Source organism: Silene latifolia, chromosome 2, assembly GCF_048544455.1.
Source record: "Silene latifolia isolate original U9 population chromosome 2, ASM4854445v1, whole genome shotgun sequence".
Taxonomy (NCBI): domain Eukaryota; kingdom Viridiplantae; phylum Streptophyta; class Magnoliopsida; order Caryophyllales; family Caryophyllaceae; genus Silene; species Silene latifolia.
The window spans coordinates 189,912,616-189,931,825 of record NC_133527.1 but is presented as its reverse complement, the minus strand read 5'-3'; the positions used below and the strand labels follow the sequence as shown (position 1 = coordinate 189,931,825).

The following is a 19,210-nucleotide window of genomic DNA, read 5'->3' as shown; positions in this document are numbered from 1 at the left end:
TGCACAAAGCCAAACCCTCGCCTGTTCATTGTTGCGGGGAGAGCCGAGAGAACGATAAAGACAAGAAGGATTCAACCAAGGACATCATTCTACAAGCCACGGGTGGTAACAATACTTGCTCTGGAATTACACCCGGAACATAAGGATAGATGATAATCGTATTGAAACTCGATACCACGGAATGACACCATGGGTCTAGGGCTCTAGGCTAATTTAGTCCCAACTCCCAAGTCCCGTGTTAATGTTCCCATGGTCGAGCCGATTCAACAAAACAAAGTAAGCAAAAGAATACTCGCCGCAAACCTCCGTTACACAGCACTTCCAACTGAGAACTGAGAACTGACCATCGTCCCGTTTGTCAAATTGGTGCAAAAGAAGGTGGGGGGGAAGCCATTAATAGCCATGGGTGAAGTAGAGAGATTGTTCATAGCAGCAGGTTGCAATAGAATCGTCAACAACGTTTCATGGGGTGCTTCTAATCTCGTCTCCTTTGGTGCTCATAATGCCGTCGCCATTTTCTGCCCTCTTGTATCAACTCTTCCTTCCTGTTCTTCTTCGTCCATCTCAATCATTTGTTTACTTTTTATATTCATTCTTCGTGAGCGGTATTTTAATCAAAGTTAAACAAATGATTGAGAATTTATTACCCCATTTCATATACTGGGTTATCATTGATTTCTTCTTTTGGTTGCAGAAAGCCCAGATTTTGACCACTCTCCCTGGTCATAAGGCTGCTGTTAATTCTACTTACTGGCTTCCTAACTCCAAATTTGCTTTTCGAGGTTCTTTCTCGCTCTTCCTCCGTCCCTGCCAGTAGTAAAGTAAACGTAAACTATTGACTAGTTAATGATGATTAGGAGTATTTTGTCTAATTAGTATACTGATTCAAATATATTATTAGTGAAAAACAAGTTCTCTTATGTTTGGTTATTGTTTTTGGTTTCGGGTTATGATGAAATAAAGCAAAATGGCTCAGTGAATTGGTGTTTTTTTTGTTTTAATAATGAAGTAGGAGTTTTTCAATGTAATTCTCGACGTAATTTGATTAGAGATCATCTGGAAATAGTTGCTCTATGAAAGTATAGGGTTAAAGAAATACATTTAACTTCCCTTAACTCATAATTTGCAGGAGACCTTGAGTCGATGATGATGTTGTTTTACACTTGTACTGAACAAGTACGCTTAGAGTCTTAGTTATGCTAATTGTTATGATTGATGCAGCTCAGCAGTTGCAGCTTCATTATTTACTCTCTGGAGATGCTGATGGTGTGATCATGCTGTGGGAATACTCTCTTGGAGAGAAAAAGGTACTTCTTCTGACCTCTATTGCTTTGCAGTAATGTTGCCAGCATTCGTGATAATGTGAAAAACTACGATTCTGGATGTATTCAGTTGTATGTAGTTAGAGTCATGGTTACCAGATTCGCTATGAATACGCCCTTACAGATTCGCGATTCGCTCTTACAGAATGTGTGTTATGTTTATTTTTAGTAAGCAACGTGATAGAATTCGCTCTTAACAATTCGCGATTCGTAGGGTACCAAGCGAATTCGGTAACCCTGGTTAGAGTTATTCAGGGGTTCGTTTGTATCATGCACCATTCTACGTAATCTACATATCAATTAATGTGTATAACTCTATTGACTATGGTTCCATCTTATATGAGATTATAGTGGAGGCATGTTTTGACTGTTCCTGAAAAACACAAGAAGGGCGTAACGTGCATCTCTGGAATTATGCTTTCCACAAACGAAGCACTGTTTGCATCTACTTCGTCTGATGGTACTGTTAACATCTGGGAAATCATTCTGCCACTAGCTGCTGGAGGTAAGTTAGATTTGTAACCAATCTAAGATTTTCAGTGTATTTATCAGATGATGTTTTCTGCAAAATAGTTATAGGCTCGGCTCATGAATGTTTTAAACATGCTGATATGTTTTCCATGCTGGATGAGATTTTTCTTCTAATTTAGCATTAAAATATAAGTTCACTGTTATCTTGTCAGAAGTTTATCTGATTTAAATATGCAAAAGCAAATACCTAATGGTTCAGCAGCCTAATCTCACTGTACTTGTAGTATATTTATTCATGACTCTTATTGTCTCCTTTTGTTTTATTTGTCTCCCTTCTGTTCATCTTGCTAAGCTAATTAGCTAAGGCTGACAACATGAAGGATCTGAATCTCAACTCTGTTTATTACTTCACATTTTCTGTTTTAATCTTAAGAGTTAAGAGTATATGTTTACCTCAAGACGATATCTACCAGTATACTTATGAGTTATGCCTCTAACGGGCCACAGCTTTGTCTAAACATTGGTGTCGACTACAGTCTACTAAATCGATTTTTTGGGCTTCTGCGGTCTGGCTATGAGTTAGTTGATAGACAAATAACATCTCTGAAGATGTCTCGAATGGTATTAAGTCTCATCGGCTGGGAGGGGGGAGGCTGCACTGCTGAAGCTGCAAATGGTAGAAAATGAGGGGATGGGAGATAGGGTTATGGTATATTTAGCCACGCGTGTAGTGTAGTTCGGGCTTCACAAGGGACTATTGTCCTTCCAAATCTTTCCCACGTTGGACGAAGGAAATTGGATCTCTCCGTTTCCCTCTAGCCCAATTATTGACAAACAGAGGAAATTGCCTTCTGCCCCCCATTCCCTTTTCCTCCTCTCACTTTTCCTCCAAATCTTGTCATCCCAACAAGGTCCAAGTTACTAGAAAAGAAATCTACGATTAATATTCTTCTTTATGAAATAACAAAAAATTAATGTATTCTGGAGATTAAGATTTGATTAAGCTAGTATTAAAGCATTTTCTGAACGATTTAAATACATTTGCTAATCCATTTAATTTCTGAGGCTATCGTCGTCGATCTGGCCATTTTGATGAAAACGCTCTCTTAACCTCACTATCATTGGATAATGGCATATTTATTCGGCATAGATGGATTTTGGCAGCTGATTCTACTCACTAACAAGAAGATTGGATTATGGCATCTGTATTCTACGTAGATTTGGTTGGCAGAACACAGTTTTCTACATCTTTTCACCCCCTTGGGTGACTCCCCTTGACCTTTTTTGTTTGAAATTTTGTAGAAATTGAGTTAGTTTGGCATTTGATATGTAGACTATATGAATGGCTCATAGATGCCCGGTCTCTATTACTCCTTCATCTGTGTATTTGTGCTCTTCTGTAGTGTGTGCCTTTTTTATTTCTATTTTTTGAGTGATTCATGAATATGCCTCATAAAATGCGAGCTTTAGCAACTAGAAACACCATCATGTCTGTTTTTTTAATACTTGCCTCTTATTCGTGTGCCCTTTTCTGTGCGGAGATCAACCCTTTTTTTTGCTTGCTTTGCTTTTTGCAGGCAACTGTAAATTATCACATCTTGAAGCTCTCTCAATCGGTTCAAAAACAATGGTTGCACTTGCCTTAGCAGAGTTACCTGGTACTGCTGGGAATTTGGTCTTGGCTATGGGAGGTTTGGATAACAAGGTTCATTTGTATTGTGGAGAAAGGACAGGCAAGGTAATATATATAGCAGAGTTCTCTGTTGCATTGTTTATTTTTTCTTCACAAATTCTTGTTTGTGACGGCACATATCCGTCACTCTTGAGTGACGGATACCATTTTACCTCACTTTTTCTCTCTCTGCAACACTGTTCATGTGGCCCCCTTTCTCCACTAACCCATTTTGTTACCATTTTAACTCACAAAATATCCGCCACAAATGGTAACCCGTCACAAGGGAGACCAATTGTTTTTTCTTTTAGTATGTCTTTTTATTTTGGATATGTGGATACTGTTTCTCATTTTGGTTAAAATTGGTGTGGTTCAGTTTCTTCGTGCATGTGAACTTAAAGGACATTCAGATTGGATACGGAATCTGGACTTCTCTTTGCCCGTGGAGATGGACGGTAAAAGAAACACCTTACTGCTAGTGAGTTCGTCACAGGACAAAACCATACGCATATGGAAATTAGTCCCGTGTGAAATTGTGGACAGTTCCAAAAGGAAAGGTGTCATAGGCCTGGCATCATATATTGAAGGTCCTGTACTTATTGCGGGCTCATCCTCCTATCAGATATCTCTGGAGTCACTCCTAATTGGGCATGAAGATTGGGTGTATTCAGTTCAGTGGCAACCACCTTCAGCGATGTCGGAAGAGAGGACAGGTTACATTCAGCCACAAAGTATTTTATCGGCGTCCATGGACAAGACAATGATGATTTGGCAACCGGAGAGAACTTCTGGTATCTGGATGAATGTTGTCACTGTTGGGGAACTTAGCCATTGTGCTTTAGGGTTTTATGGTGGGCACTGGAGTCCGAATGGGGATGCAATTCTAGCACATGGGTATGGTGGATCTTTCCATCTTTGGAAAGATGTTGGCGTTGATGCTGCCAACTGGCAGCCTCAAAAAGTCCCTTCTGGGCACTATGCAGCTGTATCTGATATCTCTTGGGCTAGATCGGGAAAGTTCTTGCTATCTGTAAGTCATGACCAGGTAATATTCTTCTTTCCTACTAAAATGGTGCATGTAACTATTTGACTTGGCCTTTAAAATTTGTATCTTGAATGGGAAAAGCTTCACAAGAGATCCGAAACAGAATGTAATTCAACTAGTCAGCAGCCTCTTCTGTTATATAGAAGTATTTCTTTTCTACAACATATAGTTCCATTAGATGTTAGTTATTGTCGTTTTATCTGCAGTTGTCGCGGTGCACTATTCATGATTTCTGTCATACTCTATACATCTCTTTGGTTCTGTTCCTCATTATAATAGGAGTATAGAGTTACATTTGAACTTCTGAAATTGCAGACTACTCGGGTTTTTGCTCCATGGTTGAATCATACTGCAGATGAGAATTCTTGGCATGAAATTGCTCGCCCTCAAGTTCATGGCCATGATATGAATTGTGTGACACTTATTCAAGGGAAGGGTAACTATCGATTTGTGAGCGGGGCTGATGAGAAAGTCGCTAGAGTGTTTGAAGCTCCATTGTCTTTCTTGAAGACATTAAGTTGTGCTGTTTCTGCCGAATCTGATGTCCAGGAAGACATTCAACAGGATGTTCAAATCTTAGGAGCAAATATGTCTGCTCTTGGTTTATCGCAAAGACCTATTTATGTCCACGGTATTTCCTCGCTCTCCCCTCCCCTTCTTTTCCTGCTTAACATTTCTGCTAGCCTACTTATATCTTAGTTTTAAAAAGCATCCCACAAGGCTTACCGAGGCACTAGCTAAAACTCCTTGGCATCTTAGGTAGGCCTTTTGCATATGGCACAGTTAATGTGGCGCACTTCTGTGCAATTTATATATTTTCTCTTCACGTTTGTTTCTATGCCTTTGCTTTTGCCCCCATCATACCTAGCTTTATTGTTTTTTTTTGAATCTTAGCGCCCTCTTTAACATCCAAAAAACGGTGATGTTGCACAAAAATTTATTTTGAAATACAATTTTGTGTGCATGAGGCGCGTGTCTTGGGCCTCATTGCCATGGGCCTCATGTTGCGAACAAAGATTCAAGACAAACAATGAATTTGTCGCCTCGCGCCTTAAAACTAACACTTGCTTTGTTACACTTAGGGTTGGGGATTGTGTAATTTTTGTTGCAGGGGATTTTCAAATGTTCTAAACTTTTAATGTGAAATGTTTCATGTGAAGCCGCGCAAGAGACTCCAGAGAGATCTGGCAGCGAAGTGGTCGACACCCTTGAAACTGTTCCTGAAGCAATACCAGTTACATTTACTGAACCTCCTATAGAGGACCAACTGGCATGGCATACATTATGGCCAGAGTCTCACAAACTTTACGGTCATGGAAATGAATTGTTCTCTTTATGCTGTGATCATGAAGGGAAGCTTGTTGCTTCCTCATGTAAGGTATGTATGAAGTATTATGTTAATCTATTCTTGTTTTCGAGGCACATCCTTGAAAGATGAGATATAATATCATCCAGATGGTAGGAAAAGCGAGTTTTATGTACTTAGTGTTTGCTATGGAACTGTTTTTTTGTTTTAAATCGAAGGCTCCGCTACCCTCTTAAATATGTAGCTCTTGAAAGACCTCTTAATCTTATTTGGAGTAAAGGAGAGTGGAGACGTCATATGCTCACTCGTTTACCAGTGTTGCCATTTTGACTTCATGCAAATGCTAAAATTGAGGGATCTTTTTTCAGTGGTGCTGGATTTTTTTTTTGGAGTGGAGTAGGGTGAAAAAGCAGAAAGAATGGTATAATGATGGGCCGGACAATGGAATCGTGAAGGGAAATGCACTATTTTAGAAAACCGAAATTTAAGAGCCCACCCTACTTTCCCATGGGCAAAATACTAGTAAAATCTAATGAGCTTCAAATGAGGCCTCAATTATTTAATGGACTTTTTACTGGCCCTGCCATAGTTGTAGGGGGAACGCTCTATTTCTGATTTCTTCAGTTGTTACCTTCTATTTTGCAACAAAGGGTTAAGGTCTCAAATGCATACGGTATTAAATCTCAGTTTAATAGGATATGTGCACCCGACCCCCTTTACCTTGCACAAGCTGGGAGCATTTGAGGCAACAGTGTTGTTGTAGGTGTTACTGTGTTAGTGGGGGAGTAACTTCTGAGTTCTGACAAGGTACTATTTTGCAGGCTCAAACACTCTCAGTTGCAGAGATATGGCTGTGGCAAGTTGGATCATGGAAGGCAGTTGGTCGCTTGCAGTCTCACAACTTGACTGTGACCCACATGGAATTTTCACACGATGACAATTTACTTTTGTCTGTCTCCAGGGACCGACAATTCTCCGTTTTCTCCATCAAACGAAAAGGTAAACCTGGCAATTTGTATTGTGAGCAAAGCACTTAATTTGGCATATTTCCAAAATCCAAACTAAGGTTAAATTTGCCGAAAGTGTCAAATTTTAGAAGGATACAAAAAGATGCTTCTACTGTCGTCCATATAAAAGTATGTTAAATCAGCAAGTCTTGTTTAAGACTGCCTTAGGCAGTTACGCTCACCTACGGGCTTTGGCTAGCCGCTAGCCTATTTTATCTTAAAGTGCGCTTGAGAGTTGCTGAAAGTCCTTGAGTCGGCTTTTGAGAATTTAAAGTGACAATGTACCAGCTTTAAGCTCGTGTATTTTTGACAACAAACTTGCACAATAAAAGTTGATGGCTGGATTTCATGATCTGAAGTTGTGGTGTTTCTTCAACATTAACTGATACACGACCTGTTTCTCAAATATTCGAGGATTTTGGCTATGGTTACCCGTAATGCAATGATGAGACCGGCCAAACACAGTAAACATAATAAATCGGCTGTCTCACATTATATTTATATCACACCATCTTTCAAGGCACTAACTGTTTACACTCCAATGGTGACCAGGCACAGAGGAAATCAGTTACGAGCTTGTGGCCAGGCAAGAGGCCCACAAAAGAATAATATGGGCGTGTTCTTGGAATCCTTTCGGACACGAGTTTGCCACCGGGTCGAGAGACAAAATGGTCAAGATATGGGGTGTTGAGAATGAATCTTCAGTTAAACTACTCTTGACCTTACCAACATTCTCTAGTAGTGTCACCGCCTTGTCTTGGCTCGGTGTAGACCGGCAATCCAAACATGGTTTACTAGCAGTCGGAATGGAAAATGGGCTCATAGAACTCTGGCACCTTTCAGCTATATACAAAGACGGCTGTGAGACAGTTCCGGAGTTCACAGCTAAGCTTGCTTCTCGATTAGATTCATTCATGTGCCACGCGTCCACTGTGCAGCGTTTAGCGTGGAGGAACTCCGAGAAGGTAGAAGATTGCCGTAATGTGCAGCTGGCTTCCTGTGGAGCTGATAATTGTGTACGTGTATTTGAGGTGAATGTTAGTTAGGGTAGTTGCTGGAAAATCAGGTTTTTGTATGGCTGCATGTCGAGTTTATTAGGGTAAACGCGTGTGTATCACACGTGCTACAGACAAAACCTCGTTTAAGCGTTAACCCCACGGAAATAACTTCGCCCTTTATTTATTAGGGTTTTTAACGTGTGTTGCATGCTTAAATTACATTAAGATTTAAATAAAATGTAAGAAAAGGAATATTTCACTAAATATGGAATAAATGAGTTGATTCTTACATTTCTCATGTTATATTCCTTTGATTCTTTCTATATTTAGCCTCTTAATGTGTGCCCTAAGAGCACACGTTAGAAAAACCCTATTTATTAACGAGTTTAGATACATTTTGGTAGAAGTTATTCTGCACCTTGTAGCGTGTTTTGTGCAGTTAAGATGTTTTTATAGGAGAAAAGTTGGTATCAGAATTTTTGTCATCCACCTAGTTGTAAGCGATGATACAAGAATCTTAACTAAAACGGGTCAAAAGTTTGTACCAGAATTGGTTTCTCTCAACACGGTCATATTCGTTTAAGTGTAAAACGGGTTAAATACTACTCAAATGAATAGAGTTTGTCATCGCAGGAAACAAAGTGAACATAAGAAAGAGTGCGTCAGGCAATTTGTTTGATCCCATACCTTCTCTAGCAATCAAGGCATCTCTCAATTTTTAAAAAAAAAAAATCTTCCATAGCCAAACATAAAAGATCACTATGTTTCACTTAAAAACAGCTAGTAAATGTCCAAAACCTAAATTAAAAACAAATTTCTGATGACGATATTAAATCATTATTTTTTCAACACCTTATCAAACAAATTATTATTTTTTCAACACCGTATCAAACAATTGAGTGTTAACTCACCTGCAGTAAAATCTAGACTATTGAGAGAAAATGCTAAGAAAAGAGAGAATTTTAACTTTTTTTTTTTTTTTACCTTCATATACTTCCTCCATTCAACTCCACTCTACCACTTTTATTTTTCTACACTATTCACAAATAAACATTCAATTTTAATTTTCTCTCAATATATAAGTGGAAATATATTCATGTGTGATCTTGTTTAATTCGTCTTTACGAATGCTTTAGAAATATTTAACTTTTATAATTTTTGCAAATACGTAGCTAACGATATTTACCGCGTAAAACACGTGTTGACAAACGTGATAAAATAAAGTGGTAGAGTGGAGTTGAAGGAAGGAAGACAGAGAGTAGATGATATTGAGTGAAATTGAATAATTGATTGAACACGACAAATGAAAGCAAAAAAAGCGGCAAAAAGCAACCATACTTGTATATCCCATCCAGTCAACTCATCCACATCCGCCAACTTTAATTGAATCACTAATCTTAATAACAACGTGGACCATTTTCACATCTCTCCTTTTCTTCCTAAATTCTACATTTACTAAATCGTAACCTGCATAAATTAATTTTCATAACTCTCACTTATCTTTTAATCCACTTTATTAATTCCACCGATTCATAATTTCATTTCATAACATAACATTCATTTCTGAAATTCCTATAAATTCAAAAACTAATGACAATTACGATACAAACAGATATGCGGTCCGCTTTACGATTAGCATCTTCAACTTTCCGGTCTGGTTTCCGTTATCCTATCCCGGTTCGATCTCCGGTTAGGTTTCCGGTTCGGGCGTACTCAGACGACGTCGTACAGAAGGTTACTAATAAACCTTCTATTTGTACCGCCGATGAACTTCACTATGTCCACGTGCCTACTTCTGATTGGCGCCTTGCTCTTTGGCGTTACCATCCCAATCCTCAGGTTAATTTTATTTTTATTATTTTATAATTAGTACTCGTCACGTCTCAATTATTTGTTTACCTTTAATTAAATAAACGATTTTGGACCTAATTATGAATAGGTGAGTAGAAAGAAGCATCCGTTGTTGCTGTTGTCGGGCGTGGGGACAAATGCTATTGGTTACGATCTTTCGCCTGAGGTAATTTTTTTTATATTGAATTATTAAGTATGGGCTGTGACACGTATTTATAGTCGAGTTATAAAGGTTTTGAAGTAGTAGTGACGGTAATTATGTTGTAACGGATAAAGTTGGCTGCGATTATATATTAGAATCGAGATTCATAAAATCTCATTATAGACGACACATATCCGTCTATAACTAAAGACGGGTCAAATACAATACCATATTCCTAATAGGACAAATAACAAGTGGGATGGTGGGGGCCAAAAATGTCACCATTTCCAAGCTATTTGACCCATCTTTAGCTATAGACGGATATTTAGTACTATGGTTGTGAGGTCATTTTTAACTTTACACAAGATTTGTGTGTTCATTGCAAAATGTAGATGATTATTAGCGCGAATTTGATTCAATTGTTGTGCAACTCTTTTTAAATCAGTTTAGGAAGTTGTATACTCCCCCGTCCCGGCCAATTGTTTACCTTTGATTAAAATGCCACTCACGAAGAATAAAAAAGGTAAATAAATGATTCAGACGGTGGGAGTATCATTTTATAGCAGCTGAGCGTGTAAAGTGATCGATGTTTAAGCTTAAGGGAAGATTGTAATTGGTCATGTTTTTTGTGTTTGGAAATTAGGGTATCTCTTGAAGTATGTTGCTTGTTGTAGATGGACAATTCTGTCATTCTATTCGTAGTTGTGGGTGCCATATTAATGTCCTACTTGGGTACTTGCTTTTTTCTCGAAAGCTGGTGCATTTGTACGTTTCCTTCTATCAGAAGTATCATTCTGTTTGATACTATTACCACATCGCTGGAAATTACACTATAGGTTATGTGACATCTTTTACATAATATGTTAGTTACCATTGTAACACACTTGAAATAGAAATAATTGTTTGGACAGCAACTAAGGAACAGACAAAATGAGTGCGACTGTGCGCAATGGCCTATAGTTCACACTTCACACCTTCCAGGTTTTTTTTTTTTTTTTTACAAAAATCGCCAACCTTGCCAATTTTAGAAAAACATTTCTCAACTTGATCATATTTTTGAAGTTTGCCACCCTGCGTGACGAAAGTGCACATTGTGAACAATGAACAAGCTAGGCACTCGTTAATTGTTCCTATCCTTGCGTCATAACCTTGTCAACCGTCACTTACTGTTAAATGCACTTCCTTTTGGTTATGTAGTTGGGCATCCAAGCTTTTTGTTGGGTGATTGATTCCTTGTCAACAAGCTTATTTGAGTGTATAATGTGGAAGTGGAACCTATTAGACTGTATAAATTTATCCTTTGTAAAAGTTTATGGGTTAGTTTTTTGTATGTCTGCTGTACATGTTTAATATACTAGAATTTGGCATGAGAGGCACAATTTATTTGCATTCTAACTCCATCTGTACAAATTAATTTATAGCCAACTTATCTTTGTGCTGTGGTTATGTCGTGTTCATGTTCATCCCATTAAATCTAATCTTTCAAGTCAACGAGTGTGGAGCCTGTGGAGCCTGTGGACTGTGCAGGTGATACCATTTAGCTGAACTTGTTTGTCATACTCAACGCTTTGTGTCATTTTGTGCAGTCTTCATTTGCTCGTCACATGTCAGGGCAAGGATTTGATACATGGATTCTTGAAGTTAGAGGGGCTGGATTAAGCATGCAAGAAAAACATGCTAAAGATGTTGAACGGTCTGCTCATGAAATATCGAGTCGCATGGAGTCAACTGCTGAAAGGGCAAAAGATGCTGTAGTTAATGAAGAGCAGACCTTGATATCGACATCTGAAAAGGAAAGAGAATTTGAGGTTCCCGCGTCTTCTGTTGCCAAAGACCGCGCATTGATGGACGCTGATTCAGCTGTTACTAATGGAGAGACTACAGCTTGGGATGAATTAGAGTTGGTGACAAAGCTAACTGAGACACTCACAACTTTGTCTCAGAGACTCTCTGGATTTCTTGTCGAAGGTCAATCAAATACTCTCTCTGCTAGACTATTTGATCAATTGCACAAACCTTTTGAAGACTCTCAGTTACTAGACCGGTTCAATGAGATATGGGATATGCTCTTGACATTGTTAGAAACTGATGGGAACTCTGCTATCGCAGGTCAAATCAGAGATCTAGGGCAAAGGCTTGTTAATATTTTCGAAGAAGGGCAACGCTCAGTTTCGCCTCAGCTCTATGATTTGCAAGACCGCTTTTTTACAACTATAGACGATTTTCAAAAGCAGCTCGACCTGATTGTGAAGTATGATTGGGATTTTGATCACTTTTTGGAGGAAGATATTCCTGCTGTGGTGAGGTGACTTCCCTTCTTACTTTGCGGCTTGTTTATTTGTGTAGGTTAATATCCATCACTATGTGACTGCTCTACTGAATTGGTGCTGTAAACTTACTTTTATCGTTCTAATCGTATACTTTTTGTCTTTGTGAATGCAGATGGAATACGTAAGGGCGCAAAGTAATCCCAAGGCTGATAACTTGCTTGCTGTTGGACACTCAATGGGGGGTATATTGTTGTATGGGATGCTTTCAAAATATGGTAAGTTGAGATGTATCCGTGTGTGTTTAATTCCCTTTGGATAAGGCGAGAGTGGTAATTAACAACCCTTAACCATGTTCCAGGGTGAAATTAGGCCCCTTAAATTTCACTTGTAGCAATCAAGCCCCATAATTTGAATCATAAGTGAAATTCAACTCCATTGTTTATTTTTGTACGAATATTTCACCAAATGGGCAAAAACTCAAATCAATAATCAAATAAAAATTTTACAACTTTAACTCCTACTCTGCGATATTAAAATGTAAGAGTATTGTATAATAGTTTTATACAATTGTTAGACAATTTATCATATATGTAAGGCCTGTAACTATGTAAGAATACTTCATGAAATTTTATTGAGTTTATTTTAGACCGATGTAAATTTGTTCTTAGATTAAAGAGGTCAATTATTTGCTACAAATGAAACTTAGGGGATCTAATTTCACCATTGAACAAGTTAAAGAGGTCAATTATCATGTCGTGGTTTATACATCAAAGTCCGGCTTGCTGTGCATTTTTAATCTTGTGTGAAACTGTTTTTACTGTTAGCCTTTTAACTGATTTGTAAGAGATTTTCTTGAATTAGTTGATTCTTTTGAGGCTATTATTTAGCATACTGGCCTCTTTACGAGAGGAACACTTGGAGTCTTAGACTGTTTATTTTATGTCAAATTTATTGTGCATAGCAACCATGAACCTACTACAGCTAGGAGGTTGACAATGCTGTTGGGGCTTTGTGTGTATTCATGTGATAAAGTTTTAAGAAGCATTTGTATCTCCAAATTTTTCTATTTTACTGATGTTTTCCTTTAACACAGGATCAGAAGGTAGAGATCCCAAGTTAGCAGCTGTCGTTACCTTGGCATCTTCAATCGACTATACTGCTTCTAATTCAACACTCAAAATGCTTTTACCTCTTGTAAGTACAAAGTTTCTGATATGCTTTTGATAATTGTCTTATATTCTACTATTGAGCTAATAGACTTCCTTTGAGTAATGTATGCTTACATACAACCCTGTTTGAAAATATATCAGGCCAATCCTGCACAAGCTCTCAAAGTTCCTGTTGTCCCTCTGGGAGCCATGTTATCGGCAACATATCCTCTTTCATCGAGTCCTCCATATGTTTTGTCTTGGCTGAATAATTTAATATCAGCGGAGGACATGATGCATCCGGAGTTACTAAAGAAGCTTGTTTTGAACAATTTTTGTAAGTACATGCATCGCACCTCTTAACATATACAGAATATAGATCATTGAGTTATTTTAACACTTGATGTTGGTAATTTGAAACACACTTTATGTTATGTGGGTGGTGCCAGTTTTTATGTTGTTCTATTAGTTTTGAACCTTGTCGGCATTTTACAAAGGTTTTTTTGTTTCATACCTTTTGATGCAGCTTCTGACACCTCTAGAGCTAATCCTGCGATCTCTTATTTTTTGCCTTTCTTTTTCAAAAAAGAATGAAACTGGCTGTATTAAGAGATTGCAATTTGCATGTTGTATATTTCTGATTATATCTTATTCCAGGACCGAAAGCTTCTTAGTGTTAGTCATTTTCCAATTAATTCAATTCTTTTGCACATTAATATTGCTGCTAAACACACTCTGCCACTGATATTTATCAGGTACCATACCAACCAAACTTTTACTGCAACTAACAACAGCTTTCCGGGAAGGTGGGTTACGCGACAGAAGTGGCAATTTCTTATATAAAAACCATCTGCACAAAAGCACTGTCCCAGTCTTAGCTCTTGCCGGAGATCGGGATCTCATTTGTCCTCCTGATGCTGTTTATGGTGTGTATTCCAGCAAAGTATTAGTATTTTATTAGCGCAATATACCTGACTTTGGAATCAGTTGAATTGACCAAGATTTCTAATTCGGAAGAGTGGGTGACAATTTTTGACCGTCTTAAAAAAGTTAAATTTACAAGATAACTTGTGAAAGGTGTGCTTTTTGACTGACCACAAGTCATTCAGCGGCAGTTGATAGTTCGTGTGGATCCATGATATTAAATCTTGATTGATACTTAAATCTTGAAATTGTTCATTGCGGCTTGATCATGGTTTTTACGACTTAGAACAAAGATGCAGCTGCTGTCACCTCAAAATTCAGGCATTGTAACCTTTGGAACCTCAATTACCAGTAGCGGCGAAGCGATGTTCGTGACCCAAATTTATTATCATGTGTGGTTCATGTAAGAAGTTGCTATTAAGAACAAATTTGATAAAGTGGTTTCACTGAAGAACAATTTGCATAGCTAGTGACACAGTTAATATCAGCAGTTAATTCAAAGCTATCTATATGAATAGTCTTCCAGAGTAGAAGTATTGAACTATATTTGATCTACTTCTGAGGCTAACAATCTCTTTCCATGAAACAGAAACGGTAAAATTATTTCCCAAGGACTTGGCGACGTACAAGGTATTTGGACAACCGGAAGGCCCACATTATGCACACTATGATTTAGTTGGAGGGAGACTCGTAAGCATAATTTCTGAAACTTTTTCCTTTCCTCTCCACTACTATATTGCTTTATAAGCCGCAGAAGATATTTATACCTGCTCTGTCATTGCAGGCCGTAGAAGAAGTTTATCCATGTATAGTCGAGTTTCTCAACAACTACGACTAGACACAGTTTTCACGCGATTCCCTGATTGCATGAGAATTTCGGTTCGTCTCACATGAAAAACTATCCATACTATACAAGACTCCTTGTCTTTCCGTTTTCTGCTACGAGCACCAAGTCCAAGTCAGTGCCTACTCATCGCTTTTGTTGAACTTGAAACTCCGGAGTTTTGCTGGAAATTAAGACTTTTTTTTTCGCTGTGTCGGAACTGGTCTAGCACCGTGCATTTTTATCGACATGCTCATTGGTCATGACCATAATCTGTATAGCCTTTCTGTCTCTTTATTCAGTAAAGCTAGACTGTGTGGGTTTTGTTTCTCTTTGTGGTCTCTTTGTACTATGCCGGGTTTAAGTTAATTCACGTAAATGTTTTTGTTTTTACAATATTTTGAACTTGCATATTGCAATATTCTGTATATGACATCAGTAGTTTCGATTTAATAGCTTCGTCATTTTATAATTTCTTCTTTCCATTTTCCCTGAATAAAGTGTCGGTTACTGGTGTTCTGAGCTCGTCAGTATCACAATTGCCCTTGCGTCTCCCTGCATACAAAAAATCGGTCATTATGTGGAAATAAGGTAGATGGTGGTTCTATTGGGATCTAACCTTTTACCCTTCTCTGAGATAAATTACCCAATGCGCAAGTGTGAATTTTTTTTTTCCCGGTTGACAAGTCACCCTGTTCTTGGTGCGACTTTTTTATGCAGCCTATCTGTGTTTTCGACTGCTCACATGAGTCATTTCGGATGTGAATCCAATTTGGTGACCTAATCTAACTAGACGAACTTCATGTTCAATGATCATAGAGTATAAGATCATTGATTGGGCTCAACCATCAACTTAAGATTTTGGTTGAGACGGTCTTCTTACAATTAGAAAGATATTATATGCGAATCATACACGTGACCGAAAGCATTAAACTAGCAGTTTAATTGTGACAAGGGTGGGTACAACCCTGAAGAATTAGAAGGCCAAGTGTTCAACTTTAGCACCCACCAAAAATGTCTCCTTACTGTCTAGCAAAATAAGTTGATAGAGCTTCAGAAAATTATGGGCATACATAGCAATAAAGTTGGCCCATTCTACATAATGCAAGTTGTGCAGTAGCCAAACTCCCTAGTGGAATAAGATGTGTAAAGGACGGACAACAAGTCGACAACAACGTTACCCCAATGCATCGCTAGTTAAAGAAGTTGAATGTACGAGTATTGCGCTGTGATAAAAAAGCTGTGTTGAGGACTACCATTTGTTAAAATATAAAACCGCTCATGGGACTCCAACCATCAGTTTAAGCTTATTCGAATTCGTTCAATGTTATTCATCTTGGGTTAAATCTTCGATTTTTTCTTTTCTAGCTCGGTCGTTGAGCCAAAGCAAAAAAACAGGATTTCAGAGGATGTTTTAATGCTGTTATCTTGATCACAAGCTTTTTGCCACTTTTCGGAATTAATATTTGAATGTGAGAGTTGTTTGTACCAATCTTGGGTAGCAAAATCTAACCTGTGTGTAACAATATCAAATTTACCCATCACTTGTTCCTCTGGCTGTATATGTTTTCTGAAATTGTATTTGTTGATAGCCTCAGTCGATGACGATAAGCAGAAGGCAAAGTCTGAGCAGGGTTTCTATGTCTACTTGGTAGGTTCCGACATTTACTGCTTTTCTGTAGATCACATTTATTCATATTCTTTGCTTATCTCTATATATACTATTGATATTTAGATGGAATTTATTGCAGGAGAAAGAAAGCGATAATGGACTCTAACATGGCGGGATTTCTGTACAATGCATCGACTTTTGAAACTATGTATCATCAGGTGAATAAGGATGATGGCTTTATTGATCTTGGGCTGAGCTTGAAAACGTTGCATCCTCAAGCTTGTCATGCTGTTATACCCGGTATGTTTCCTGATCCGTCTTTTGAGTTACTGTCTTGTTTTCTTTCTGAATTATACTCCGTATCTAACATTTGCAGAACAATGCAGTTAGTCAAAGTGTGCATTTGGATTCAATGATAGTCCCTGCGGAATATCATGGCCTGCTTGACTGGCCGTACACACAAACCGTTAATCTCAATAGTTCAAAGACCGGATTCTCAAAAACAAATCCCGAAGATTATGGTGAAGACTTGGAAGCAGTCCAAAGCAAGGAGAGACGGTCTTATGTGAAGGTCAACATGGACGGAGTTGTCGTGGGTCGAAAAATATGCCCTGGTGATTATTCGGGTTACTTCACTCTTGCTGTTCAACTGGAAGAAATGTTCGGTAATTTTATTTCTCAGATAATACATAAATTCTTAAGATTTCTACAGCATTTATGGGTATTTTTGAAGTGAATCCTCATTGTTGATCTCAGGTAGACTGTCGGCTTGTGGTTTACGCTTGTTTACAGATGTTCCGGAATTTTTTCTGTTTTACAAGGACAAGCAGGAACACTGGAGACCTGCTGGTGATGTCCCTTGGAAGTATGTTCTGATTTTGTCATATTAGCCTTCATTTTGCATTCTGTTTTGTTACTACGACTCTGAATTTACTCGTTTCAGCCATGTTACTTGTAAACGCAACCAATTCCACCTTGTAATTCGACCCTGAATGTCATGTCGGACATGGGTACGACCCAAAAAAGAAGTCTATATATAATGATGTGAGATTCCTGTCAAAGCTGTTTTTCTGATCTTCCTATATATACATTGTCGGTGCAGGGATTTTGTCGACAGTGTGAAGCGTTTAAGGATTGTGCCAAAGAACAAAGTCTCCGTTCTCCCAATTCCTAAGAACTTTCCTTGAGTAAATGTTGGTTCACTCGACTGACATTAATCAGTGGAGTTAAACCAGATTTTCAGTAGTCATGCAATAAGTTTATATCAGAAAGTAGTAGATTACACAAATGATTTCCTATTTTCATTTCTCAGTTAGTTTACTGTTAAGACAAATGATTCCGTTGCAACGGAGACTCGAACACAAGTGTTGGATACGGGTGCGTGTTGTTCATCCTTACTCCGACAAAAAGAAAACATTCTAATGCAACCATTTAGCTTATGTTTAATTTATCTCAATTATTGTTTCTGTCACTTTTCCTGTTTACAACCAACTGTTGACATAGTACAAAGTACGTAAAACTGTAGATGAGCACTGAGCAGCTAAAAAGAACAGAAAAAGTTGTGATTGCTGCATCATTTTCAGTGAAAATGCACGCTTTATCAATCATACACAGATTTACGTATAATCGGATGTATCGTATACAAAGAGGTTATTTACGAAGAGTGAATAATGAAATAATACGGAGTACGATTTACTGCTATTTCATAATATATAAGGTATAAACTGATTAACTTGTTTAATTAATTTCAAGTCATATAATTGTTATTGCGATATTATTCATATTTTATTTAAAATGTCGCTTTATTATTAAAGTTGTTCATAGGTAACCCCATTTTAAACGAAAATGTTGCCTTGGGTGCCAAATTTTTGACATTAGGACTTGGGAGACTTGAGACTATGACAGGAAATGCTTGATTAGCGGATTCTTGTGTAACTCAATTTTCTGATGAAGAGGGTAACTTGGTCAAAATTAGGCAAGATCTAAGTTGAATAAATTGTAGTACAAAATAAATTTCAACATAATCCGTCCCCTATTTCCCTTCTATGTAGACCTGTACTCAGGCCAGGCTAGGGCCGGGCCGGGCTGACCAGGAGACGGGCCTGGCTCTCCTGGTCAGACCCGGGCCAGGCCAGGGGAGGGGGGAGCTTGGCCGGGCTGGGATATGCTTGACCCAGGCCAGGACCCGAGGCGGGCCGGGCTGACGGGCCTTACCATTTTATTTTTTGTTTTTGCTAAAATGGCGGGCCAAGACCGGGCTGGGCTAGAATTTCAGGACCCGGGCCAGGCCAGGGTTAACGGCGGGCTAAGTCCGGGTCAGGCCAAGTTGCATAAAATAACGGGTCAATGCGGGCCAGGTCAACCCGTGCTGATGGACAGCTCTACTTCTATGTAAATTCTAAAATATGTTACGTGACCCTACATACATTCGATTTAACGACTTTAGCCCAGTTTACTTAAATCTAACTCCATTCAGTTATTTTTAACCCAAAAAAAGAGGGACCAACTTTTAATACGATAAGTTCCATTATCGGGCCTGGGCCGCACCCGTATGGAGGAGAGAGAGTCCGGCTTATAAGTCCAAGGAGGTTTCATCCCAAAATCAATTGGCAATGGGTG

General features: G+C 38.4%; 3 protein-coding genes across 7 annotated transcripts; all 3 read left to right on the top strand.

Annotated features, from left to right (window-relative positions):
- The first annotated feature begins 244 nt into the window (after positions 1–244).
- Positions 245–7,986, top strand: LOC141643989 (elongator complex protein 2). Its single transcript, XM_074453404.1, has 10 exons — positions 245–528; positions 695–782; positions 1,222–1,307; positions 1,674–1,827; positions 3,371–3,531; positions 3,842–4,510; positions 4,826–5,141; positions 5,671–5,888; positions 6,638–6,815; positions 7,376–7,986. Exons 1-10 carry the CDS (start codon positions 403–405, stop codon positions 7,867–7,869), a joined length of 2,490 nt encoding a protein of 829 aa, XP_074309505.1. The 5' UTR covers positions 245–402; the 3' UTR covers positions 7,870–7,986.
- A 1,165-nt stretch (positions 7,987–9,151) lies between these two features.
- LOC141643986 (uncharacterized) lies at positions 9,152–15,451 on the top strand. 2 transcript variants are annotated; one of them, XM_074453399.1, is made up of 10 exons: positions 9,152–9,660; positions 9,761–9,838; positions 11,401–11,782; positions 11,924–12,114; positions 12,257–12,359; positions 13,178–13,278; positions 13,395–13,569; positions 13,988–14,158; positions 14,746–14,846; positions 14,941–15,451. In XM_074453399.1, the coding sequence occupies exons 1-10, from the start codon at positions 9,412–9,414 to the stop codon at positions 14,992–14,994; spliced, it is 1,605 nt and encodes a 534-aa protein (XP_074309500.1). In that variant the 5' UTR covers positions 9,152–9,411; the 3' UTR covers positions 14,995–15,451. The 2 variants fall into 2 exon arrangements, with proteins under 2 accessions (XP_074309500.1, XP_074309499.1); XM_074453398.1 differs by having other exon boundaries at positions 9,188–9,660; positions 11,401–12,114.
- An 831-nt stretch (positions 15,452–16,282) lies between these two features.
- LOC141643987 (auxin-responsive protein IAA32) lies at positions 16,283–18,041 on the top strand. 4 transcript variants are annotated; one of them, XM_074453401.1, is made up of 6 exons: positions 16,283–16,630; positions 16,731–16,891; positions 16,978–17,256; positions 17,348–17,456; positions 17,694–17,778; positions 17,813–18,041. In XM_074453401.1, the coding sequence occupies exons 1-5, from the start codon at positions 16,581–16,583 to the stop codon at positions 17,776–17,778; spliced, it is 684 nt and encodes a 227-aa protein (XP_074309502.1). In that variant the 5' UTR covers positions 16,283–16,580; the 3' UTR covers positions 17,813–18,041. The 4 variants fall into 4 exon arrangements, with proteins under 4 accessions (XP_074309502.1, XP_074309501.1, XP_074309503.1 ...); XM_074453400.1 differs by having other exon boundaries at positions 16,388–16,477; positions 16,572–16,630; positions 17,694–17,860; XM_074453402.1 differs by having other exon boundaries at positions 16,487–16,630; positions 17,384–17,456; positions 17,694–17,860.
- Positions 18,042–19,210: the final 1,169 nt, after the last annotated feature.